At 40.4% G+C, this 25,469-nt stretch overlaps 1 protein-coding gene across 1 annotated transcript; it reads right to left on the bottom strand.

The window, feature by feature from the left end:
• Positions 1 to 1,776: 1,776 nt before the first annotated feature.
• On the bottom strand, positions 1,777 to 24,150 carry EMB2411 (DNA replication helicase). Its single transcript, XM_078581844.1, has 33 exons — positions 23,789 to 24,150; positions 22,841 to 23,008; positions 22,629 to 22,769; positions 22,497 to 22,559; positions 22,204 to 22,398; positions 22,008 to 22,123; positions 20,425 to 20,557; positions 20,198 to 20,308; positions 19,994 to 20,090; positions 13,310 to 13,392; positions 12,552 to 12,605; positions 11,733 to 11,888; positions 11,503 to 11,558; positions 11,360 to 11,420; positions 11,177 to 11,287; positions 11,048 to 11,104; positions 10,699 to 10,830; positions 10,409 to 10,624; positions 7,972 to 8,046; positions 6,892 to 7,013; positions 6,738 to 6,810; positions 6,563 to 6,667; positions 6,326 to 6,493; positions 5,401 to 5,470; positions 5,182 to 5,327; positions 4,605 to 4,682; positions 4,440 to 4,532; positions 4,207 to 4,341; positions 3,959 to 3,998; positions 3,788 to 3,861; positions 3,265 to 3,399; positions 2,460 to 2,573; positions 1,777 to 2,031 (listed from the first exon to the last, which is right to left on the bottom strand). Exons 1-33 carry the CDS (start codon positions 24,065 to 24,067, stop codon positions 1,876 to 1,878), a joined length of 3,813 nt encoding a protein of 1,270 aa, XP_078437970.1. The 5' UTR covers positions 24,068 to 24,150; the 3' UTR covers positions 1,777 to 1,875.
• Between the last annotated feature and the right edge of the window lie 1,319 nt (positions 24,151 to 25,469).

The raw sequence follows: 25,469 nt of genomic DNA, 5'->3' as shown, positions 1-25,469 counted from the left end.
TGAGGACCCCGAGGGTTGATTAGGTTGACCTTCTTTTCTTTGCTTTAGCATATTGAAAATTTTAATCAATGTATTCTGTACTGACAGGTTACATTCAAAGATAATTCATATTTCTTTTCATAAAGCTATATTTTGAAATTCATTTATATTGTGTCTGCATTTTTTTCTCATAAATACTTTATAAAATACTTCATGCATAATTTAAACCTCATGCTATTTAAATATTAAACATAATCATCATCTAGGCAATGGTGGAATCCGATAATATAAATCAAACTTATGACTCATAAATATTTTATAAAATACTGCATGCCCCACTTCAACTAACGTCCCTAAAATATTAATCATAAAGTCAGACTAACATTATAATTTTTATATATTTAGTGGTGGAATCCAATAAATATAAAATTACAATTTTATAAATTATTATAAAATAATATGTCCATTAATTAATGTTAGTACAAAATCAATCATATGCCCATAAATTTGGATAATATTACAATTATTATTTATGTAGTGGTGGAATCCAATAATTATGAAATTGTAATGTTAACTGTCTGGTGGAATATAAAATAACAATAAACAATAATGAAATCCAATTATTAAAGAATTTTAACTGTCTGGTGGGGTATATGATTATGGTAATAAAAATATTTTTGCACTCTAATGTTCTTATATTAGTAACAAATTGTTTTAAAATCAGAATAAGGGTATTCCTTTTAGTGAACTCGTTCGATGTGCACTGCAAATTTTTGCATAAATTTGCACTGGACACCTTACAAGGCTTCTTGTGCGACAGTGCAAATTTCTTGGACCAGAACGCACAACCTTCCCGAGTAGAAACTAAGAATAAGATACAAAGAGGAGAAAAAAGGAAATGAAGAAGAAAAGAAGGATATAAAAATAGAAGAAAGGAGGGGGGGTGGAAGGGTGGGGGTTTGGGAGTTGCAGGACAGTGAAGGCGAGATGGGGGGTAGGAGTGCAGCAAACAGTAAAAGAGAGGGAAGTGAACCGGGATGGGGGGAAGCACCAACAAGAATTGGAGGGAGGGCCATGGGTTAAGCACTAATTTTCCCAGTCTGGTTTGATCCACAGACCATGATCTGGACCAACCAGGCAGGCAGTCCACCCTGAAATGGCATGCTTGCGGTCCTGGTCAAGTCAGGTCTGATTGGTCTGCTGTCTAGAATGGTGAACCTTACACCAAAGCCCTCTCTCTCTCATGTAGATGGAAAATTAGATACTTATTTTTTTGTTAAGTTTAGGGGTAGGCAGTCAATGTTACTCTGCTGGTATATAGATGTCGACCTATGATGATGTTGATGATGATGACTGTGGCAGTCAATAGTTAGTAATATGTCATTGCCCTATAATGACATTGATGGCGATGATGACAATGGTCAATGGTTAATAATATATTAACAGATGGGAGGACTCAATGCTGTCATTGAATGACAATTGAGCCAATTTTTTTATCTGCATCAGGTAAGGAGGGCTCTGGATATCTAATGAGTGGCAGCATTCTACATGTAGTTATCAACTTATTTTTTTACTAGATGGCTATATGGATGTTGATGTCGATGTGAATGATAATAAAATCCTGGGACTCCACAGACAGACGACATCAACATCGATAACAGCTGACGCTATCATCATAATTTTGTTTGACACTGTTGATGCCAGGCATCGTCATTATTTGCATGTTCAAAAAACTCAAAATTTTCATCATACGAACATTCAGAAGAATGACTAAAAATTCAAAAAACTCATTGCGCGGATTAAAAAATTGAAATTATTTTGCCAGCACTGCTCTGTTGACAACATTTTTTCCAATGAAAATAATATAAATAAGAATAAAAATGACCTGTTAAGAATTTAATCATGCGAACACCTGACGAATTGCCTCATCCAGCCCATGTCTCGGATGGATGGGGAAATGATGCTGCCTGTCTCTCGCACTTTCTCTATCAAAAGCTTCAAGAGAGGCATCCTGGCGAGGGTCCCACATGACCCCACCATGATCAGCTTCTTCTGTAGCACCCACAAAGAGAGTCAATTATGTCGATTCATTGAGACATTTGCTTCTTATTATAAGAAATCAGAACCTCTATTTTAGATGTGATTCTTTCTTGAAAAGAACCTAGGGATAGGTTGAAAACCCGATGCAGAAGGCATAATTTTCAATGAATAGAAGTACGTCTTAATCATAAACATCCGAGAGGAATCCAGTCATCGTTAAGATGGTCAATCCAATTCTTATGCAATATTTTATTCATTAATAACTCTGGATTCTTTTGTGTAAAGTTATTTCAGAACATTGATAAATTTAAGAAAATAAACATAGGTGACAGTAGTTATGAATAATCAACTGAAAAATCAGGACTCTCAAGTTTTTCAGCTACTTCTATCTATGTCACATTAACCAAATTGGAAAGGGAAAGACGTAGTTGGACTTTGACCTTTGGACGTGTGAGAGCCACATTAATCCGGTGCCAATCGCCAAGTAAAGAGCTCCCGAAATGTTTCTCACAGGATCTCACAAAGGAGAGTAAAATGCAATCTTTATCCCTACCCTGATCCATAAATGAAAATTTTAAGCTATAAAGTCGGAGGAGAAAAGTTCACCGATATGTTTTTTCTGTAAAAAAATAGTCTTTAATGTACGATACACGAATTAATGAAAATAAGTACCAGCTGCTTCGCAAATAAAAAGTTTAAGCAGTAAAATAAAGGGAAGAAAGTTCTACGTGAGTTCTAATTACTACTTAAAAAATCGATAATTTGGACGAAACATAAATGAAAATTTCGAGCAATAAAAAATAATGAAAAATCAGTGACACCCTGCTCCATAATTGAAAATTATAAACAATAAAAGTAGCGGGGAATTCAAGATAATTATTTATCAGAAATAAAACAATCGATATGTTGGATGAAACATGAATAAAAAAAAAATTTTAGAAGAAACATGAATGGAAGTTTGAAGCGATAAAAATCATGAAAGTCAGTAATACCTTTCTCCATAATGAAAATCACTATAGATGGAGGAAACTGCAAAATATGTTTTATTACTACTTAACCAATAAATAAATTGGACAAACCATTATGAAAAATTTTAACACTAAAAAATAATGATAATAGGTAAAATCTATCTCCATAGAAAAAAAGTAAGCAACAAAACTAGTGGAGGAAAGTTTTATTTAGACTTAGTCAGCAACAAGAAAATCGATAAATTTGGAGGAAATGAGATTTTCTTTTTGGCATCACCTGATACTTATCAATGGTGTGCACCTCTACACCAGGCCCAACAAGCCCTCTGATCAGATCTGCCTGCGCATTGTACGGAGTGATGACGCCCAAATCATCTCCCGATATATTTCTCTTCATTAATTCCTCAACGACCTGTTTGATGCAGAGTCCAAGTAATCCGGAGAGAAGGGAAAATCTCTCGAGGGTTAAGACTGGAGTTACTGTTAAAAGTAGAAAATCGTAAACCCAAAAAACTAAATTTACACTTCACGTCTTCTTGGAATTCGCTTTTCTTAAGATTCCTCGCAATGTATAAAGGCCGATGTAAACTCTCTACCTTTAATTGATTTTTCGGGTTTACATTACTCTCATTTCTGATCTTTATGCTTTGCCCGGTGCCCACCCTCTTTCAATCATCTTTCAAAAATAAAATTATGATCTTTAGAATCTTTAATTCATTTTTCCTATTGATTGCTGGTCCTTTCTCCCACTGATTCTTCAGCATTTCTCTCATTAATCTTGAAGTCAACAAACACCATACCGCTGCAACAATGTTTGCCTCCGCAGGGTTGCTTATGGCCTTCTTTGCTTTCATCTCCAATGCTGGCAGTTCATCTGCAGTAGGTGACCTCATCCATGTAAATATATTCTAGCTCACGCATTAATTTAATTAGATAAAGGGACAGAGTAGGTGAAATTAGAACCATCAAACCTGTATTCACAAATATCACAGGTTTCTCTGGATCCAAAATCTGAAAAGAAATAACCAGATAAAGAAGTTTTTAAATCTTGTCTGGACCCAAGAAGTTTTAAAATCTGAAATTTTCATGCTTTATGGAAAGACCTTGTTCAAAAGAGCCAAAAAAGTAACTATAATTTTTCCACTGGTCCAGGGAACTAAATTCCAATTAACTGATAAAGGTCGAGCAAGATTAGCAACCGAGGTTTATCTCTTTTTACCTCTTTTAACCAAGAGAGAGGTTCGCTGCCTGAAAAAATCAACTTTGCATTTGCGACCTCAGGAGAACCGCAGCGCAATCTGTTCCCATATATCAGGGCATTTGATAGTTCCATGATCCCCGCACACATTCTATACTGAATGACAGTTGCATTGTGTAAATACATATGTTAAGCGGAGACAAATTTAATTCACTAAAAAAATAAATAGGAGAGAAGGAAGTCTAATGATAGACCTGAGATTGTAGAGCCGCAATTGCCTGGGGATGAGCTTCGGATAACCTGCAGAATAAACTTATCCCCATTCCATTTTCTTGAGCCTCTGCGCTCTAAATGTGAAAGATATATTTAGAGTGGTGAAATGCAGATTTCGTGATCCCACATTAGAAATTGAGCATTACTCTGACAAGTGGAGGAAGCTGGTAATGATCTCCGACAAGTACAAACCTCTTGGCAAGCATCAACGGCCCCAATGTAATCTGGACCAAATTGATCAGCTAATAAGTGATGGAGAAGATGTCATAGATTTAACATCTGACGAGATACATTAAAGGAAAATAAAAGGGACATGCATGAAAAAGAAATCTCCGAAACAAATGACAGCCATATCTCTCAAGTAGCTTTTGCCGTCCTTGATGCCAATGACGAGAGGATGATTCATCATCCTCCTCATCATTGGTATGAGCCAGGATGATGATGGCAATGCACATGCTGATGGAAGGAAGGATCCCTTCCTCCCATCGCAAGCTTCTCTTCCTTGTTCTAGACGACGAGATGATGATGTAAATCGGCATCATCTTCATTGTATTTGTTACTTGTCTGCAATTATGACGCTGATAACAAAACCGCAATTGTCACACAACCTTGTGACAATGATGATGATTTCATTTTGGGGACCGAGTGCTACTCTATACTATCTCAGAGTATATTAAATTCTGATTATTTAACAGATGACACCTAAAAGCACACAACACATACCGGAAGCGAGATTTGTCCAGCTTCGTCCATAATGCAAATATCGAATTTTTTTTTAGAAAGAAGGGGATGATTTATTCCTAAACACGTTGCTCCAACAACTTTGACACATTCCATCTGGCGTTTGATAGCCTCCAAACCCAGTTTGCCTATAGTTTTCATCAAGAACAACAAATGAGATAATCATACATGAGAGAAAAATGGAAGTCAGTGGCACTTGACCTGATAAACAGTGCTCGCGAATGCCAACATGGACAGCTTCTTGTCTTCCGATGCGTATGAAGTCTATCCCCTGCAAGAAGTTGAAAGAAAAAAGAACCACAAGAAATATCAGAGGAGAAAAGACGTTATTATCTCTATTTAATAATAAATTCACAGGATAAACATGCAAGAACGAATCTACAAAAGCATATAAAAAAGTAACTATAAACCTTAATTCTATCAATCTTCTTTTGCCCCAAAAACTTGAAAATTAATAACTAAAATAATTCATCATCCAGACAACTCGAGAAGCGGTATTATTTCTGCTTAAATACTTTTTTCTTGAATGTAAATTCCTGCATAAATCTTCCTGATGACGACAATGATGAAGACGGGGCGATGATGAGTAGTCATTCACCCTCACCATCCACCCATATCTGGATGATGACAAAGTCATCAATGTCACCTTTACAGCAGACAATGATGATGACGTGAATGATGATAATAACCACGACTTAGGGACAAATCACTGCTGCCAACTTTGAGAACTTTTAGCCGTTTCTCATGATGACAACTTGTCAATGTCCACATCATTTGTCTGAGCCAGTAAGATGACGATGATGAAATCATCATCATCATACTACCGTGTGAATATACTGATGACTATTTCCTGATGTCGACGACAAATTCATCCCGAGACAACCAATACTATTTCTACTCGACGCTGTCACTAAGTTATAGTTATCATAATAAGACTGCACATCTCTCGCGAGCAAATATACCCTAAGGTAGAGGGAATGAAAATAGAAGAGCATGAGAAACAGAAATTTCAATCCAGTGCTGGAGGTAATTCTTTTTCCAGACTCAAAAAAGCCAAACTGAGACACAGCAAGTTACATCTTAATCAGGAAGAAAAATCAAGTTTTTTGTAATTGTAGAAATATACCTGTGCTTTGAGCTTTAGCAGAAGGTTGTCAACCGCCGAATTAGTGTATGACGTCAGCAAAATGGAGGCACCTCTAATTGACAATGCCTTCACAGCATGAACCATAGTTGAGGTTTTCCCAGTTCCCGGCATTCCAAGGATAAGGGCATAATCCTTGGCGCTTAGAATCTGATGATTATCACTGATGATGTTTAAATGACATGTCACATGGAAGAGAGAGAGAGAGAGAGACCATGCCTTGTGGATGGCTTTACGTTGATCGTCATTCAATGTTTTCTCTGACCGAACACATGCCACAGCCTGATCTTGGCTGAATATACCCCCTCTATCAAACATGGGAGCCTAAAAATAGTTAGTTAGAATTGAATATAATTGAACTGAGCAGACGATATCTTAGAATAAAATCACTGACCTCTAGGTCAACAATCATTTTTGTGAGACGAAAGCTCTCCCGATTTTGAAGAAATAACTGCACTATGTTGTATCTACAGGAAGAACAGATCCCAGCCACTGATTAATGCTTCTAAATTTTGAACGGAAAATTCCTTTTTTAGAAAAAGGAATACCTCATGACCGCGTAAGACGAAGCAACTTCATCCTTTTCAATTCGCCAACTTTGATGAGCGAGAGCAGTTTCATCTTGTGAACATTTAAGACCAGGGATTCTCAACCTCCTAGGAAGCGCCACCTAAATTGTTTGAGGTCCATGACGAAAATCTTTAGAAGATATGGAATACTGTTACTACAAATTATCATATCTGCATGGCCAGAAGTTGACAGCCACCAGCCCCCACGCATTAGGGTTTAGAAAAAGAACGTAATATTTTTTTACTGAGCAAGTAAGTTTTATAAACCCATTAGAGAACAAAAAAGGCCTGGGCCCAGAAGCAGGTTTAGGTGACTCAATTCACACATGCATCAATTGAGCCACAGAGAAGCTGACCTACTATATTGTGATACCCTATGGGTATCTTGGATCGAATTACTTCAACAAATCCGGACTTGTAAGCACCAATGTAGAAGAAGATGTTCGAAATTTGTCACGGATAAAGTAGAGAACAAGAGAGAAATCAACAATAGTCTGATGAATAGGGATAGGATGGAAGAAGAACAATGGAGAGTGGAATCGGCTCCCTTTCTCCCCCTTCTGGTCGCAGAGACGTCTTCCCCCACTCCAGCCTCAGCTTCCAGCTGCCGATTAAATCTCTAACTGCTTCTTGAGCGCTCAGTGGGCTGGGCTTTATTTATAGTCAAGTCATATGTGCGAGTTAACTCAACATAGCCTCTTGGTGGCGTGTCGCTGGTACATTCTTGAAAAGAACGTATCATATTGTCAGGCCCACTAATACATGGACGTAAGAGTCCCAGAGAAACAAGATATATGAGACAAATAAAGGGCGAGGATCATGTGCTCAACATGAATTAATGTGGCATGAGAAGGAACTATGGAGTCATCGGACAAATGACTTGGACGCCCCAACTGAAAATAAGATTATAAGAAATGTATATAACAGGAAAGATGCTATTAATCCAAGGGAATGTTGAAAATCCCAAAGAAATATAATGCCAAGTATAATTACAAAAGAAATTCAAAACAGTAGAAAGGCAACTAATATCTGGGGCTGCATATTAGATGAGAATCTTACCGAAACATTAAAAGGGCCGATGTCCATAATCACACCATTGCCGACTGAAATATGGCCAGTTTGTGCTCTGAGAACCTAATTTAAAAAAGACGTATGACAAGACATCATTCACAGCATCAAAGCATGCATGACATAAATTTCAGACAAGGATCAAAAGACGATTTTTTTAGTGATGAAAAAAAAGCAATTTCAAGAGACAATGGAGAAGAAGAAACCAAAGAAAAAATAAAACCTAATAAGACGCATATGTGACAATAAAAAATACTGGAGATGAAAATGCTTGTATAAAGAACAAACCCTTGACTAAATTAGACTCGTGTTTGTGACAAATTGCAGTCAGTTTCTGAGATAATGTTGACTTTTACATCTTTGATCTGGACGGAACAAGAGTAGAGAAAATACATGAGTGTTTTGAGGATTGGGAAGGAATAATTTCCTTTTTTTCTTTCTGGCTCCATCGTTATAGGCACGCTTCTTTTAAGAATTTGTGGTCGCCCTTTTCTGACTCTTGACAGCCAACCAGAGACTACGGTACATAGTCATACAGATCATTATTAGTACTACTGATACAGGGCAATGATATGCGGTAACATAGGTAATTGATGCCACTTCTCAACTAATATTTTCTGGCAGAGGAGAGCTGCCGTTCTGAATAAACAAATAATACAGGAGGGAATTTATAACTTCAGGTCTCGCAGAGCTTTAGGGTGAAGAAGCCATCGCTGTGTTTAGGTCTCTCCCTCTTTGGGTAGTTGACTTGGGTCTCTATCCATGGCTCCCATTTCTGATACAAACCCCAACCCGCGTGCATGATATTTCTTTCATCTGAACCCTCTAGGGCCATTTTTGTCATTTCCTCCTTAGGAGTGTTTCCCCTTGAATAGGGAAGCCTTCCTAAAGGGAGGGCAGCCAACAATATTGAAGTTTGGAGCCCTTTGTCGAATTTCCCTCCTTGCTTCCTCATCTGGATTCTCCCTTTGATCCTGTACGATCCACTCCCCCCATAATCATCACAACTTCACCGACAGGCGGCTAGGCCCTGATCTATCCCTACCCTTGTTGATAGATCAATTTTTCTTTTGAAGAAGAAGAGAGGAGAGATCACATAAAATCTTTGACCCTCCCATTGTGACCTCTTCGATAGATCAATCTTCTACACATCAATTTCTCTGGCAACCCTGTGCCAGAATCTTTTTTCTTTTAAAAAATTATTGAGCCAGAATAATTTATGATCCACATGACGATCTAATGAAATCAAGAAATGGGACGAGGCAAAGAGGCGAACGGGAGAGATGGAAGAGGTAATAGAGAACAAGAGAGAGCAATAGGTGAACAAACCCTCAAGAACCTCCGAATCTGGAGTTCTTGCATTCACGACTGCCGAATACAGCTACTCATCCCAAGCAATCACAAAATGATCATTCATCAAAAGGTTCTCTAATGACCTTACAAGAGGGTATTTATAACCCTACGATTTTCAAGAATTGGTTATCCATCAGGACTCTAACAGAATCCAGATCCACACGGGATGTATAATCTTGATGTCAAAGCCAGTAAAGTGCAATAACTGCAAAGATCTAGGAAGAACACTAGTAATCTTTCCTAAGAGAATCAAGCACGAAATGATATGCTGAGACTAACTTCAGGCCCATAGACAGGAATTTCACCAATGACAAGAGCAAGTGAACATGGTTCCAATGGTAAGTCTGGGTTTCTATGTCAGTTTACACCACCATCCTAAACTAGAAACCACAGATAGAGATAAAAAGGCACAAAGTCAACCAGGAAAAGAAGAGAAATTACGTCTTGTGGACCGTATTCTTGACAAGGTGTCTGGCAGGAAGATATTATGATGAAAGATGAGAAAAGTGACCCCCACGAGGGTCATAAAAAATACAGGCATGAACATAAAAGAAAGACTGATGTTATGACCCCCAAACCACGAGGAGTTTTTTGCTCATTTAGGTTTATTGTAATCGCTTTAAATGCCACTAACTCTCCTTTAAGGAAAGCAGTTATGGAGGGATTGGCTTGGAGAAGACAGGATTCCGGGATACACACATAGGCCATGGCCAGGACCAGCCATGAGGATGAAGCTTGATAGGATTAAGATGGCCGAAAAACCAGAGTGGATTTTGGGCGTGGGCAGAGTTTGGGATGGGAAATATTCCCAGTGGCACAGGCACCGACTGGGCCTGTTGGCATCGGCTTTCTATATCTCTCCTTTCCTCCTCTCTCATGTTCTCTCAGATAGGGACCAATGATTTGGTCCTTATCAACTTGAAGACGATAATGTCTCCTCCCATAGTAGTTTCTCTATCCAAGCTTCTGAACTACCGGAATTATCACATCAGTTTTTGAGTCCACAATCTTTAAGGAAAGTCAACAAGGAGAAACTCATAGCAGATAGAGTGACGACAGTAGATGAGATTCTTACCACATAATCTCCACACCTAAGACCACAATCCAAGTTATTTTGAAGCCCGTTTTTCACTTCTGAATGCACATTTTTGTTTATGAAATGATAAATAAATCGCCCGTTTCTTGATGATTCATCTACTGTATATTTCCTCGCCATGTCCAGAACGATAGAGGAAAGACTGTTGTGGTCAGGCGATGAATCAGAAAGATGTAATGCTTCTCTTTTCCCAACCTAAGTCAACAGCCGTGTACACGTGAGAGATTTTATTGAGTTAAAATGAATGAAGACATTGAAGAAAAACATACAGAGGATGCTCTAGAATCCAGGTCGATTAATCTGTCCCACTGCCGCAAGAAAGCTTCATGCGAAGGAGATAAATGATTCACAAACGAATCAAACTCATCGAGACCGCTACTGGCCTGGTCACCGCCATAAGCCTGCAGATCGCAATTGTATGGTCCAAAATGCTACGAACAGTTACCAATTTGATGACAATCGGTCAATACAAGAATGAAGTGAGAACTCTAAAATACTAATATAAAGATGCATAAAAGAAGTTGGTTATCTTTGATATGCCTCCAGATTGAAAATTATTTTTCGAGTGAAAAGCTTTCTAAGAATGTAAGTCAGGGACAAGATAGAAAAAGAGCTCGCCTTATGATAAATTGCACAAGTGTTGAGATGTCGACAACTTCTGCAGATGGATGGACTCTGAAATAAAATATTCATCAAGAAATAAGTGGAAGCACAAAAGTGAAAGAAAGAATGATCTCGTTGCAGTACTCTTAGCATTGGGGGCAGAATTTGAAACGTTGATGCCCTTAAAATGTCTGTCGCAAGCTCGTTACGTCGCATGATTATCCCAACCAAATCAGACCTCTGAACTTTAATACCCTGTGCAAAAGCCAAAGCACTATCAGGAGACAAAAAGATATGAAGTTATACAGAAGAAAAGTTTGCACACACCAAAGTTTGATCGGTGAAAAGATAATAAATTAGGCCAGAATCCACGTCACTCTCTGGATATCTGTAAGTTCATGCAAAATAAAATAATAATATGGAGGATAGATAGCCGATTTTATTTCTAATCGTGTCAAAACAAGTCTCACCTTTCACTCATTAGCAGCGAGTACAGGATCACCTGTGCTCGATGATCCATGGCAGCCTAAAGAGAAGAGGTACTGAAAGGAAATTAGCACAGCTCCTCACTCTCTAAAAGAGGCAGCCAATGGAAAGACAAAAATTGGTCTAAGAGAAGATGATTTGATAGCCGCCAATTGATGTGAGAAATATTTGAATATGAAAGTTACGACTATGGATAAGGCATTGCAAAACATGCCTGACCAGTGGTGGCTTTCCCCGTCTTGAGTTCGAAAGGAACGATTTTGTCCATTAAGCCACCATCAACTGACTTCATTTTTAGATGGAGCGATGCATCAATCATTCCTTTCAATCCATATCTTCTAGTCTGCACCATCTCCTCAATATCTATAACCTATATTCCAAACAAACAAATCGTGAACCAACCTAACATTCTTCAGGGTTGATGAAAGTAATATAGCATATTATTCAAAAATAGATAACCCAAAAATAATGAGTGATCGAACAAAAAACAATACTCAAACCAGGTTGAACAAGAAGTCGTTTATTTTTTGCCACTGATACATGACACTGGGGCATTAAAGAGATGGCAGAATTATATCGATTTGTACTCAACGTAACCTTGTTCTATTTATATCTCTGTGGCAATAAAGTATTCTAGGAGAAACCAACGAAAAAGGTGAGTAAATTTCGAAAAACAATTTCATAGCAAGAGGATACGACTTTCAAATCATTACATGGATACGAATTTTTATTGTTCTCAGCAACTGCAAGTCCAAAACCTCATTGCATTCGACACAGGCCAACACAAACTTGGCACCTGCACATGTCTATAATTCTTGCGTGGAATCACTATCCATATAGAAATCTGCATATATAGATAAAGAATATTTCGATAGAAAAAAATTATATCCATTGTTTTTAAGGACAGGTGTCACTATTTTGATAATGCTTAACAATACTCTAGAAGAGAAGTTGGTACTCTTGACTATAGAGGAAAAACATGCGTAAGTATAGCTGAAAGATACAAGACCAATAACATATACTTCGGCCATACCTCTGTAAGAGATATTGATCTTTCTCCTTCGTACTGGCCGAAGTTAACCAGTGGCTGTTCAGGTCCAACAAGAGAATGGGTCACATTTTTAAACTTGAGATGGAAAATCAAGGCACGATGTGAAGAAAATAAGCATCATAGCCCCAAAATCTACCAATTGACGTAGAGATTTATAGGAAAAAATAGATGAAGGAATGAAAGAAAAACCATGCAACAGAGATCAAGCATGCGGACAAAAAGATGGAGATACAAGCCAAGACAAAAAAATAAAAGCACTTGACGGTATTCTTCGGAGCCAAATATTTTACAGCTTTGTATGCCTGTAATCGAGATGATTTTAACCATTAAACATTCCCGTGTGCCTACATCAGATGATACTGCCCTTTTCAGATCTATTAAATGGTGTTAAAAGTTAATCCGATGGGTAGCAAGAAGAATTTGAAGCTCTCTAATAGCACAAAAATGTCTGACCCCAGGTTTCTTCATTTATTCTTATTTTCCCATTTTATTGATTAAATCAGAACGAAATCTGTCCACAGCGCATGAATATGAAGCATCAGCAAAACTCACTCATTTGGGGAGATATACATGTCGTTTTAGCAGTTTGGTGAAGAAAAAACAATATATTATCCACCATGTTTATACGTTCCATATGAAAAACAAGTCTAGAATAGGTGACAGACTATAATATTTAAGAGTTAGCCAGAGCTATAAAGAAACAATCTGTCGACATCATTTCAAAAGGATAATGGATTTACCTGCTCATCCCTGAAAGTTTTAATCCACCTCAAAATTCTTGGAATTTCTCGGACAAGTTTCAAATAAGTTTCAGTTTCGCTGACTGCAAGAAACAAATGCAAATTTTAGCTAATTAATGCAAAAATTGTCAGCCAAGGAGTTTATCAATGTTGTTCTATTTTTTGTTCCTCCACCCTGTATTTCTGTATATTTGTGTAAGTGCCCTCCCAAGGCTCACGTGTAAGGGTATTCTTGATATGTTCTTGAAACATATCTGTCCTGACCAGATATCTAGAAAAATCCAATTGAATTCTCAATTAATGGAATGAACAAAAGCATGACAGATATGTTCAACTGAATTCTCAATTGAACATATCTGTTATGCATTTGTTAATTCCATTGTCCATAGAGAGGGAGAAAGATAGTATAAGGGAAGCGAGATCAGCCAATGATGTTCTGAGGATAAGCGCTGCCCACAGGCACGACTGCAGGAAGGCTTTAGAGAGGGAGAATTAGAGAAGGGGCCAGAAAATGGTCGCGAGTAGAGAGAGGGAAAGTGAGTCCCATATTGTAGAATATTTCCTGTCAATTAGGTCTCGCCTACCCTTTTTATAGGGGTTTGGTATCCTTTATCTGGGTTGGCCTGGGGTTGGCTGGTGGAAAGGTTTTGCGATAGCTCTGAGCAGGTGTTTCTCATACAAGCAGCACAGTAACATATCACCACTTTAATAGGCCCAGTAAGGACCACTCCACATGTGTGGACCTCATTGTATACCTACATAATTGTGAAGAGAACCCTTATGAAGTGAATTAGAAAAAAAAAAGTTCTTCCCTGTAAGGAAGTGGGCGGTGCCAACGTTCAATTGTCACATTCTTGAAGGGACGGGGAGAAAACAGGGGATAAGAGGTTCCTTAAGAGGTTATCTTTATGTTCCAACGTTACAGTCATCTATTATATGTTATATGTTTAGTAGTTCAATTGTCAGTAACATTCCCATACAAGGTGAAGTTCAATACATTCAACTTTCTTATTTGGAGCCAGTAAATAGAGGTTATTTCACAGAGCAAGGGGTTGAGTGATCGCCTTACAGAGGTAGTCGACCCCAGTGACCCAAAATACAACTCATGGAAACGTGAAGACGCTAGTGTCCATGCCTGGATCCTGCATGGTGAGGTGAAAGGCTTGTTCCAAAAGTTTATCTATCTAAAGATAGCAAAGCAAATTTGGGACCATCTGCATAGAAACTACTCAAGAAAAAACCATAATTGGTGAGTGTATGAACTGGCAACCAAAGGCAACTGATACAATCCTACTCGGCACGGCGGTGGAGGCGGCACGAGCAGCCCGTATTCCTCGTCGGAGAAGGAATCCGACACCACCATGTCGGTAGCCCCTGGCGGGGGTGGCTGTCCTTCCCCCCTCAGGGTCGCAGAGGCATAGGGGCCCTTCGTCTCCCCCGTCATGCTTGCGGCGGCCATGGTCACCGAAATTTGCACGGCCTGCTGCTGTTGCTCCTGCCGGAGCCCCCGCAGCTGGGCGTGGATGGGCGCTAGGGCGTCCGCGAGGGCCTTCGCCCATGATTTGTCATTGCGGACTGGGGATCCCCGCTCCGACATGTTCTCCATGACGGTGACAGCGAGGTGCAGCGGCGGGGTGGAGCAAGTTTGGCTCTGATACCAGTGATACGATCCTACTTGGGGCGTATCGTGTAACCACAAGCAATTCAATAATTCCAACAGAAATATTTCAAGATCCCACGACGATGATCAAGATGAAAGAGGAGAGAGGATGAGGAGAAGTTCCCGGGGTTGGAAGAGGAGGAACGGGAATGGTCAGGGAGAGGAGGCTGTTGGCTCCGCGTGGAGGAGGGCGCGTCGACCTACGAACCACGAGAGAGAGAGAGTGAGGGAACCCCGAGAGGGAGGTAGGGAAGGAGAGTGAAACTTACTATCTGATTGCCTGCCTCCCCCGGTCACGGGAAGGGTTCTTAAGTAGGCATTGATGTGGATTGGGCCGGTGCGTGCTTGATGGGCCTGACCCGTGGTTTCCTCCTAGCACAAACCCGCTGATCATATCAGCAACCAAATTGATACAAGGTGAATTGACAGTTATGGGATATGCAAATGAGCTACAGACAATCTGGCAGGAAATTGACCACTGTACACCAGTATCTAATCAAGGAGACTCTAGCATGGAAGTATGCATTGACGGATTGCTTAAACAAGTTTATGATGGGTCTAATTGTTGAACAGTAGCACCTGAAGATCTCTCAATTTTCCCTCTCTTTCTCTCTCTCTCCACTGTGAGTGGACCACAGTATATAAGTGGCCCACATGGGAGTTTCTTTCTTTCTTTCTTTTATTTTACTCAAACTCATGTTTCTCCCACGTGTGAGCCTCATTAATGAGCCCACACGTGGGACACCTGTGTGGGGCCCTTTAAAGGGCCCCAAACCCTAGCCGCCAAGGAGATGTACTTTTCTCTTTTTTTCTATTCAACTGGCTTCCCTCTCAGGCACTGCCTCTGGCTGGAGCACCATCCCTCTCACCTCTCCTAACCTCCTTCAAGGTCTAACACTAATATAATAATGAGAATGAATCCTCGAGGAGCCGGCTTCTTAAACATGAAAATTACCAGATCTTGAAGAGGCTATTCATTATTCTGGAGGAAAATTGTCTACAGCTTGTTGCTGGTGTTACAAAGGAGGAAGGGGGCTCATCTCATGGTCAAGATAAAGAGTTAAGAATCTCCGTCCAAGGGATCAAAAAAACCTACCAGAAGAAAAACCAAGGGGACCGTGATAAACCAGATCAGAAGCCAGGGGCAACAATACAGGTCGAACCAGTCATATTCACATTGCAAGAAGGGGCATAATAAGGATACTTGTTGGGATATACATGGGCCTCCCCTTAGACAATGTCAAGCATACAGAGCCAATACACATGGGGTTGACCAGATGTAACCTGAGATCAAGGCAGTGGATATCATCAGAGTCACGTCCAAAACTCCAGAGGAATAACTGATTTCTCTGAATGAAGAAGTTGAAAAGTTGAAGGGTCAGTTTATTTCCACTTCCATGGCAAGATCTGGTAAGTTGTATTCATCCTTATCTCACATATCCGGTGATTGGTGTTGGATACAAGTGTAACTGATCATATGATCCTTATTGTTCTAAATTCCATACATAAACTCTCCGCAAGGTAGAAAGAAGGTTCTTTACTGCAGAGAAAAGTCTTGCCGGTCACTGGCATTGGTGGCATAAAGCTTAAAGATCCGAGTATTGTTAAAAATGACTTACATGTCCCTGACATATAGACACGATTGAAATATCCCCATAAATTGCTCAAGGTTATTAATTGCCTTCTGGACTTGACATATGATGTGTATTTTCTACTTGATTTTTTTTTGAATTAATGTTTTCTATTTGATAAGGCAAGGAGATAGAAGAACTTAAATCCTAAAGAAAGGAATAAACTTTTGTATGTGGACGATACCCAAGGTGACAGAGTGGTGAGGAAATGTTGTACAGGAGGGAAGCATCACAAGAACATCTGAAGCAGGTGAAACTGTGGCATTTTTGTGATGGTCGTTCATCATTTGAATTTGAATTTTGTCAACTCTCAGATGTTTTGAGTGATAAGTGCATGTTAGCTAAACATGAAGGGTAGTGTTTAATGGGAGAAGTGAAAGTAGCCATCTACAACAGCTTTTCTGACAGGCCCCTGTGATTTATTATCTTCATTGATAATTGTACAAGGGTGACTTGGGTCCATTTTCTCCGCCGAAGTTGGAAATGAAGCGGGTCGTGCAGAACTTCATAGCCATGGTGAGAAGGGAATTTGGCACGTCTATCAAATGTTTCAAAACTAATAATGCCAGTGATTTTTGCAATGAATCTCTATCTGCTCACTTCAAAGTGTAAAGGGTGGTGCATGAATCCTTTTGTGAAAATATAAACCAACAAAACTGAATTAGGATTTTTTTCTTCACTAATGTCACATTTCGTGAAGGAGAAAAGTTCTTCTCTTCCCAGGGGAGTTTAGTACGGCATAAAGAATACCTTTTTCCATGGAGACCTTGACAAGGAAATTTAAATGCAACTGCCACTTGGATACTATGTGGAGTGTGGACATAACGGGTTAAGTTGAAGAAGTTCTTGCCAGGTCTGAAGCAATCGCCCCATCTTGGTTTGGTAAATCTTCCCAAAATGTGAAAAATATGATATATCGCCAGATAGTTCATACACTGTTTATAAAGAACTCTGAGACTGGGAAACTTTATATTTTAGCTGTATACCTGAAGGCATAATTATCACAAGTGATGATGGTGGAAATCATCAACTGAGTGTCAAGTTTTCTCAAGCATTTGCCAAGAAATCCCAGGGAAGATTGGGATATTTTGGGGGCATTGAAGTTGCCTATTCAAAAGGAGATATATTTATCTCTCAAGTGCTGAAGCAGAGTGCAGGTCAGAGGCAAAAGGAAATGTGTGAAGCCATATGGATGAGGAATTTTCTTAAAGAAGATGGAATAACTCTAACTGGGACAACAATTATGTCTTGCAATAGCAAAAGAGCCATTAATATTATTTTTTTTGAACTATAAAAGGAGCCATTGATATTGTTGAAGATATGGGCCAAAAAGGAGTCCAGGCTAATCGGGCCTCTTCTTAATCATTATCGGGCTCTCTCAGGCCCCATATCGGCTGCTATCGGGCCCACTAACGACAGCTAACGGCTAGTTAAACTAGCCGTTAACTAGCCGTTGAAAACTAGCCGTTAGACGGCAACTATAAATTGTAATGGTGTGCGATTGTAGTTAAATGAATGAATGCAAGTGTGAATTTCCCTAATCCTTCTCTTCTCTCTTACCTCTGTCATCCTCACTAATTTGGTCTCCAGAAATTGTCAGATATTGCCCACAACCCAGTGCAAAATGACCGAACCAAGCATATGTAGATCGATTGAAATTTTATGAGGGAGAAAATTGATCGGAGAATTGTCCAATTGGAATATGAGAAGCCAACAGATCAGGTAGTCAATATGCTGACCAAAGAGGTACCGGGATCAATCCTGCGTTAGCTCAGTGACGAGCTGGGCATCAGAAGCATGTGTGGATTAATTGACATTTCATCAGGGAGAAAATCAATCAGAGAATTGTCCAGTTGGAGCTTGAGAAGCCAACACATAGGGTTGTCGATAAGCTGACAAAAGAGCTACCAGGAACTCTCCTTCGTCGTCTTAGTGACGATCTGGGCATCAGAAGCATCTATGAACCAGCTTGAAGGAGGGTATCAGCTGAGGAGTTTATTCATGTTGCCTTATTTTTTGTTCATATATCCTGTATTTCTGTATAATTGCGCCCGTGTCTTTATGAGGCTCACATGTAAGGGTCTTCTTTAATACGCCCAGAAAGGACCACTCATTAGATGTGGCCCGCATTGCTAACCTGCATAATCGTGCAGGGAAACCCAGGCGAAGTTAATGAAATAGTTTGTTTTTCTTATCAATCAGCCAGGGTATCTACAGGCGGCGGCAACTCAGTTAGTGCCTGCAACGCCAGCGGCTGACACAAAGAATGCAGATAAAGTCAAACCTTCTGCATAAGAAACATGGCTGGACATGTCCAGCTGAAGTATACAGATTTAAGCCAGAGGACCAGTCCATAAACGACAAAATATCCAAAGCCTTCCACGAATTTTCTTGAGTTTGGGAAAGGCCTAGCAATGATTTGTGGTATAAACAGTGACTCATATTGCTATCCCAGTTCAGAACCCAGGAGAGGACTGGGAGGAGACTCGGGACAACCTGGGGAGCACTGGGAAAAGCCTGAGGAGTTCCGGGAGACAAGAAGTCTAGGGGAGTCTAGAAGAGTACCGGAGGAGGAGCCTCTGCAGAAATGGGAGGCTGGGACAAACCCCAGAGGAGGTCCAAGAGACCCATAAGAAGTGATAGACAGGGAAACTGCGCAGCAGACCCAGTAGGCCTGTGCCACTGACCACAACAGGAGACCAAGGAATTGACTGCAGGGAAAACATGGCGTAACCCGCATTTGACCGAGGTTTGATTGAGGCATGAACAATGGCATCGACCACATTGCAAGACCTTGGCACAGACCGTGGGGTTGACCACAACAGAGTTTCGAAAGTTTGCTGTTTTTTTCAAGATTGAAATCGACTGGAACCCTATTCAATACCAAAGATTTATTCACAAATTCTGGGAATCAATTGCTACTATCTTCGCATACTCCCGTTCAAGCCATTTCATAACTGGAGCCAGAGGGCCTCAGCATTGATCGTGCACAGACCCAAGGTCAACGCTGCTGTGCACCTGCTTCTGCCGCAGTGCACCTCCAGTCTTCTCATCTTACTCTTCTTGTTCTACTTTGAAACTGCTCTGATACCATGCTAACTTTTGGGATACTATGAGGAGAGAGAGAGAGAGAGAGGGCAAGGTGACGGGAGGACCCCCGGCCCCCCCCCCCAAGCACGAAAAGAAACCCTAGAAAAATCAGTAGAAAAACTCATTTTCATTCGCATTCCATCTGCCTTATCTAAAGCAGATAGTATATAACAGTTTCGCATAAAGCACTCTAATAAAGTCGAGATTGACATTTTTAATCCTACAGTTTAACAATTATCAGTTCATACAAAGCGATGAATAAGCAGCGTAAACAAAAACCAGAAAAGGCTGAAGGAACAATACCTCCACAAGCATATAAGCTCTCTATGTTCTGCTGTAATAAAGTCCCAGCATATTCTTCCATGAATGTAGGGGTAGGATTGTCTTTAAGCAGTCCAGCCTAGAAGATGAGAGATTCAATTGGTAAAATACATTCAACAAAAGTCCTTCACGGAAAGAACAAAAACCAACCAACCTTTAGAAGGTCAAAAAATGTTTAGTAAGTACCTGGAAGATCTGATGAAGCAAGGTCCCCATCATTGCTGGTGTACAATACTCAGCAACTTTGAATCTCTCATCAAGAACTGTTCGTCTTGGGCAGCTGAAACTAGAGGCAACCTATATTTTACAGAGGAAGAGCATGACTGAATAGACAACAAACTGCATTCAAACTGGAAAACTAATTGACGCATATTGTTAATTAAGACAAAAAGGATAAAAGTTATAAAGCATACACGAGTTCCTGAGACAAGTATGTGAGGATGAACGATGATAAGATTTTGATTCCGATCAATTAAACATCTTCCATGGCCATCGAATTCTCCAATCACATTTACACAGTCGCCAGGTCCTATCTGGCTATAAAACCTGAAACAATGGCTCTCCGTGATGCTTTGAATGGCTGTGATAAGCCTCACTAACAAGACAACATTAGAGGACAAAATTTTAGTAAAGTATATGCCATGTAACATAAAAAAATAAAAATATTTCCCTCCCTCCCTCCCTTGCTCTCTTTCTCACTCTAACTCACTCACTCTCTCTCTCTCTCTCTCTCTCTCTCTCTCTCTCTCTCTCTCTCTCTCTCTCTCTCTCTCTCTCTCTCTCTCTCTCTCTCTCTCTCTCTCTCTCTTCCCCTCTCTCTCTCTCTCTCTCTCTCTCTCTCTCTCTCTCTCTCGCTCTCTCTCTCTCTCTCTCTCACTCTCTCTCTCTCTCTCTCTCTCTCTCTCTCTCTCTCTCTCTCTCTCTCTCTCTCTCTCTCTCTCTCTCTCTCTCTCTCTCTCTCTCTCTCTCTCTCTCTCTCTCTCTCTCTCTCTCTCTCTCTCTCTCTCTCTCTCTCTCTCTCTTGTCCCCCCTCTCTTTTCGCTCTCTCTTCTCCCTTCACTCTCTCTCTTCTCCCTATCCATATCTCTCTATCTTCTCTCTCCATATCTCTCTGTCTCTCTCTCTTCGCTCTCTCTCTATCTTCTCCCTCTCCATATCTCTCTATCTTCTCTCTCCATATCTCTCTCTCTTCACTCTCTCTCTCTATCTTCTCCCTCTCCATATCTCTCTATCTTCTCCCTCTCCATATCTCTCTCTGTCTCTCTCTCTCTTCTCTCTCCATACATATCTCTCTCTTCTCTCCCTCCATATCTCTCTCTGTCTCTCTCTCTCTTCTCTCTCCATACATATCTCTCTCTTCTCTCCCTCCATATCTCTATCTCTCTCTCCACACCTCTCTCTCTCTTCCTTCTCTCCCTCTCTTCTCTCTCTCCATATCTCTATCTCTGTCTCTCTCTCTCTCTTCTCTCCCTCCATATCTCTATCTCTATCTCTCTCTTCACTCTCTTCCTTCTCTCTCTATCTTTCCCTTTCTTCTCTCTCTCCCTTCTCTCTCTCTTCTCTCCCTCCAAATCTCTCTGTCTATCTTCCATCTCTCTCTCTCCCTTCCCTTTCTCTCTTCTCTCCCTCCATATCTCTCTGTCTCTCTTCCATCTCTCTCTCTCCCTTCCCTTTCTCTCTTCTCTCCCTCCATATCTCTCTGTCTATCTTCCATCTCTCTCTCTCTCTTCCCTTTCTCTCTTCTCTCCCTCCATATCTCTCTCTGTCTCTCTCTATCTTCTCTCTCTGTCTCTCTCTCTCCTCTCCCTCCATATCTCTCTCTGTCTCTCTCTTCTCTCTCTCCATCTCTCTCTCCATCTCTCTCTCACCTCTTTCTCCATCTCTCTCTCCATGCCAAAGCTTAGCCGGTACACATCAGTCAAAGCTGTGCAGGCATTTAAGCCAAAAAAACTAAAAAAAAACCTAGGTTGCATGATATTGATTGAAGAGGACATACCATTCATCACGCAAATGCAAACTCCGCTCTTCACCAGAATTCTCGTTAAGTAAACGGAGGACCTTTAGGGATTCTAACCTATGGGATGAACCACTGGACGTCTGCTCTTCTGTAACCTATCACAAACAGATTTCTATTAGAATTGCATAATGATAAAATTAAAGACAATTCCAAAGTGGGGATACGATGAAAACACCTCAAGCACAAGAAGATTTTCATTGCAACTATTTTCTGGGCCTGTGTAGACAGGTGGCTTGTGATGATCATCGGTTAATGAATCAAAATTCAAAGCCTTGTCTGCATTTCTTGTAGCTGACGGCTCTCTGGTTTTCCCAGTTGAATCGTCATTGGAAATCTCATCCTCCACTTCATCTAGAAGCTCTAGTAGTGTCTGAAACGAATGACAAAGATGAAAGAGAAATACTAAGAGAAATCATTTTAAAATGAGCACTGTCAAAGATATCAGTTTGAGGATGAACTGTAAAACACCTTTCTGTGCTTCATTGAGTCCACCAGCGTTGACGTTGAATTGGAATCATCACCTCCAACAGACTTTTCAAAAGTAAAACTCAAAAATGAATAAATGTCGTTCCTTGTCTTATAAAAAAGTGAAAAATATACCTCTAGAGGGGCATACGGCATGGATGGAGGGGTTCTAAATGGAGTTTGCTGTCCAGTGTTAGCGAAAGTGTTTGAATCAACATTCTCAAAGCATTCTTCCTGCTTCGGGAATGAGTTATTCTCAGAAGTTGTCTCCGAATTCTGCCCAAGAAAACCAAAACTCCAAACATGAATAAAGAAAATTATGCTGAGAACTGACTTAGTTGACAGACCTTCTCTTCCGAACAAGGACGTAACGAGGATAACTTCTGTTCAGTCTTAATCGGAGGGCTTGCCTCGTCCTGGAAAACTTTGGTAGTGAAAGATCGTAGCCTCTGATTGATGGGTGAGATTCTCCAGGTAATCTCATCAATTCCATCATCCTGGCTCTGCTTAATCAGCTGGCATAACCAAAGAAAGAAGAGAGATCATTAAAGAAGTATAAAATCCGAGAAAGGAAATAAACGAGATCAATCATCAATCGGGTTTAAACTTCCTAATGGACAACAATAATAGGCATCATTGTAGACCACAAACCAGCAATTAATTCTTAATAAAGTGAAACATTTCTTAAATTTTGGGGTTTGGACATTTCATGTCTGTCCTAAAAATAATGATGGGCTATTTTAGGATGGACTAATTTTTTTTTGAAAGACATTTAGGATGAACTAATGAGGATATGGCCTCTCATCTTGTCCATAAATCGGAGCATGTTGAAGTCACATGTGAAGTTTTACTGGAGAGTCCCCATCACTTCCAAGAGTAATGTACAAAGTGTTGATTCAAACGACATCCTTTAAATGCCAAGATATCGATGGACTCAGGCATATAGTCTCAACTCTTTAATTTAAGATTTCTTATAGCATCAATTTAAGTATTCTTAACTCCATAATTTAAGTGATTTTTCATCTATCCTGATTTTTGGGATTGACAATGAGAGTTCTGTAGTCACTAAACTAGAATATTCTTTTTCCTAGTTACCTGCATTCGAGTTCTACGAATAGTGGATCCAAAACTAGTAGTCTCAACTCTTACCGTCACATGTATGATAAACGATCGAGTAAGAAAAATCATATTACTAGTCGCATTAACAGTCATCTGCGGGATGAAAAATTGCATATTCTTAAATTCGCTCATCCTAAAGAACCCAAATCCAGATGTTACTTCAGTATCAACATTACCATCCCAGGAGAGAATCTGGCGCGCTTGGGCAGCGGAGCACGGGTAGCTTCCGGGGAAATCGGAGAAGGGTTCTCTTCTTCCGCCTTCTCCGGTGGATCCAACTGAGAGTCTGCGCCATCAAAATGGGCATCCGCAGAATCGACGGCCGCAGCGGTAGCCTGAGTGTGGCGCTCGAAGAAATGCTGAATGCCGAACTTTGCAGGCTGGGACTGGCGAACGGCCTGACTTGGCTTCCTCGAAGAGGAAGACGAAGAGGAAGGTCTCTTCCGCGGACCCATCGAGCTCCAGAGCTAGGGCTCTTCTTCTTCCATGGCTTCTCTCGTTCTTGAAATCTTCGGCTAGAGCTTGAAGACGATCAAATGTTCTCTTTTCCCGCCCTTTATAAGGAAATGGTTGGCGGATTGGGATCACCATCATGGAAGGAGGTCCACTTGATGGACGGTCAAGATGAGATTTTTTTGTGGTGATGAAATGATGCTAGTCATGTTAGTCTAGGGGACGGCAGCCGTCATCCGTCTCATCACACGTCATGGTGACGGCAACATGACGGATGACGTGATGGTGACGGTGACAAAATTAGGGGCCCATGACCGTGACGGATGAAGAACTGGGTGTGACGGTGACGCAACGGTGACGAAGGGCCTCGGACGAGTGATGTGACGGGACGGCCGTCACAGATGACGGCCGTCACTAATTTTTAAAAATGACCAAAAAAGCTTAAAAATTGTTAGATTTAAGCTGTTCGACGGTCGACATTTTGCCATGTGGTGTTGGTAGCTTGATTTCTTGGCTTTTTGCAGAAAAATCCCTGCATTGATTTACGCGCTCAAAAGGATGCCTTCCAAAGATAATTGGAGATATGCCCCTCCAATTCTCTCTCCTCCGCATGGTTGTTTTTCCCATCACATGTGACGGTGATGCCATCTGGTGACGGGGACGTGACGGGGACGCCGCAAACCATGACGGTGACACGAACGTGATGGATTTTTCCGAAATCCTAGGATGTGCCGTCCCGTCACGTCTAGGGCGTCACGTCCCAGACGTGTCGTTCCCTACCATCATGTGCTGATTAAGTTTTGTCTCTGAGACATGGTGGAATGTGTTAATGTGTAGGGTTAAAGAAAAGTTCATCATGTTTCATAGTGTGCTAAATAAGTTCATTCTTATATCAATTAGTGTTAAGTATTCTCTTACATCTGTTCCATGCATCGCCAATTCCAAGGGACATGAAGGAGCTGATAGCACGGTATAACATCCAGCAGTATCACTATTATATATTTATCTTTTATGTCATAGGTGTGGGTGAGTGGAGTCCATGTTGGGTGGCATCCAGGCCACGGTTGGATCGGTCGTACCCGACACCGCATTTTTTCCAATAAAAAAATGTATTTCTCTCAGGCTCTGTGAGATTTGTAAATGTGTAGAATCAAAGAACATAAGTTCAACATGTTTCATAATGTGCCAAGTTCATTCTTTTTATTTAAGAAATATGTAAGTTCATTATTAACTCATGTACCATAAAGTATTGGCTCCTAGACTCAGTGAGATGTGTAAATGTGTAAGGATAACATAAGTTACTCATCTTTCATAATGTGTTAAATAGGTTTTTTTTTTTCAAATACTATGAATGATTGGCTCTTAGACACAGTGTGATGTATAAATGTGTGGGTTCAAAGAAAA

Source organism: Wolffia australiana, chromosome 10, assembly GCF_029677425.1.
Source record: "Wolffia australiana isolate 7733 chromosome 10, ASM2967742v1".
Taxonomy (NCBI): domain Eukaryota; kingdom Viridiplantae; phylum Streptophyta; class Magnoliopsida; order Alismatales; family Araceae; genus Wolffia; species Wolffia australiana.
This window is presented reverse-complemented; position numbering and strand designations above follow the sequence as displayed.

What these genes read in the sequence shown, in the direction of transcription:
- EMB2411 (XM_078581844.1), bottom strand. Translation starts at nt 24,067, where the DNA reads ATGGGTCCGCGGAAGAGACCTTCCTCTTCGTCTTCCTCTTCGAGGAAG. An exon ending in GTCCTTGTTCGGAAGAGAAG is followed by an intron (nt 22,770 to 22,840) that starts GTCTGTCAACTA and finishes TTTCTTGGGCAG; the next exon opens with AATTCGGAGACAACTTCTGA. An exon ending in AAACTTTCAGGGATGAGCAG is followed by an intron (nt 12,606 to 13,309) that starts GTAAATCCATTA and finishes GGACCTGAACAG; the next exon opens with CCACTGGTTAACTTCGGCCA.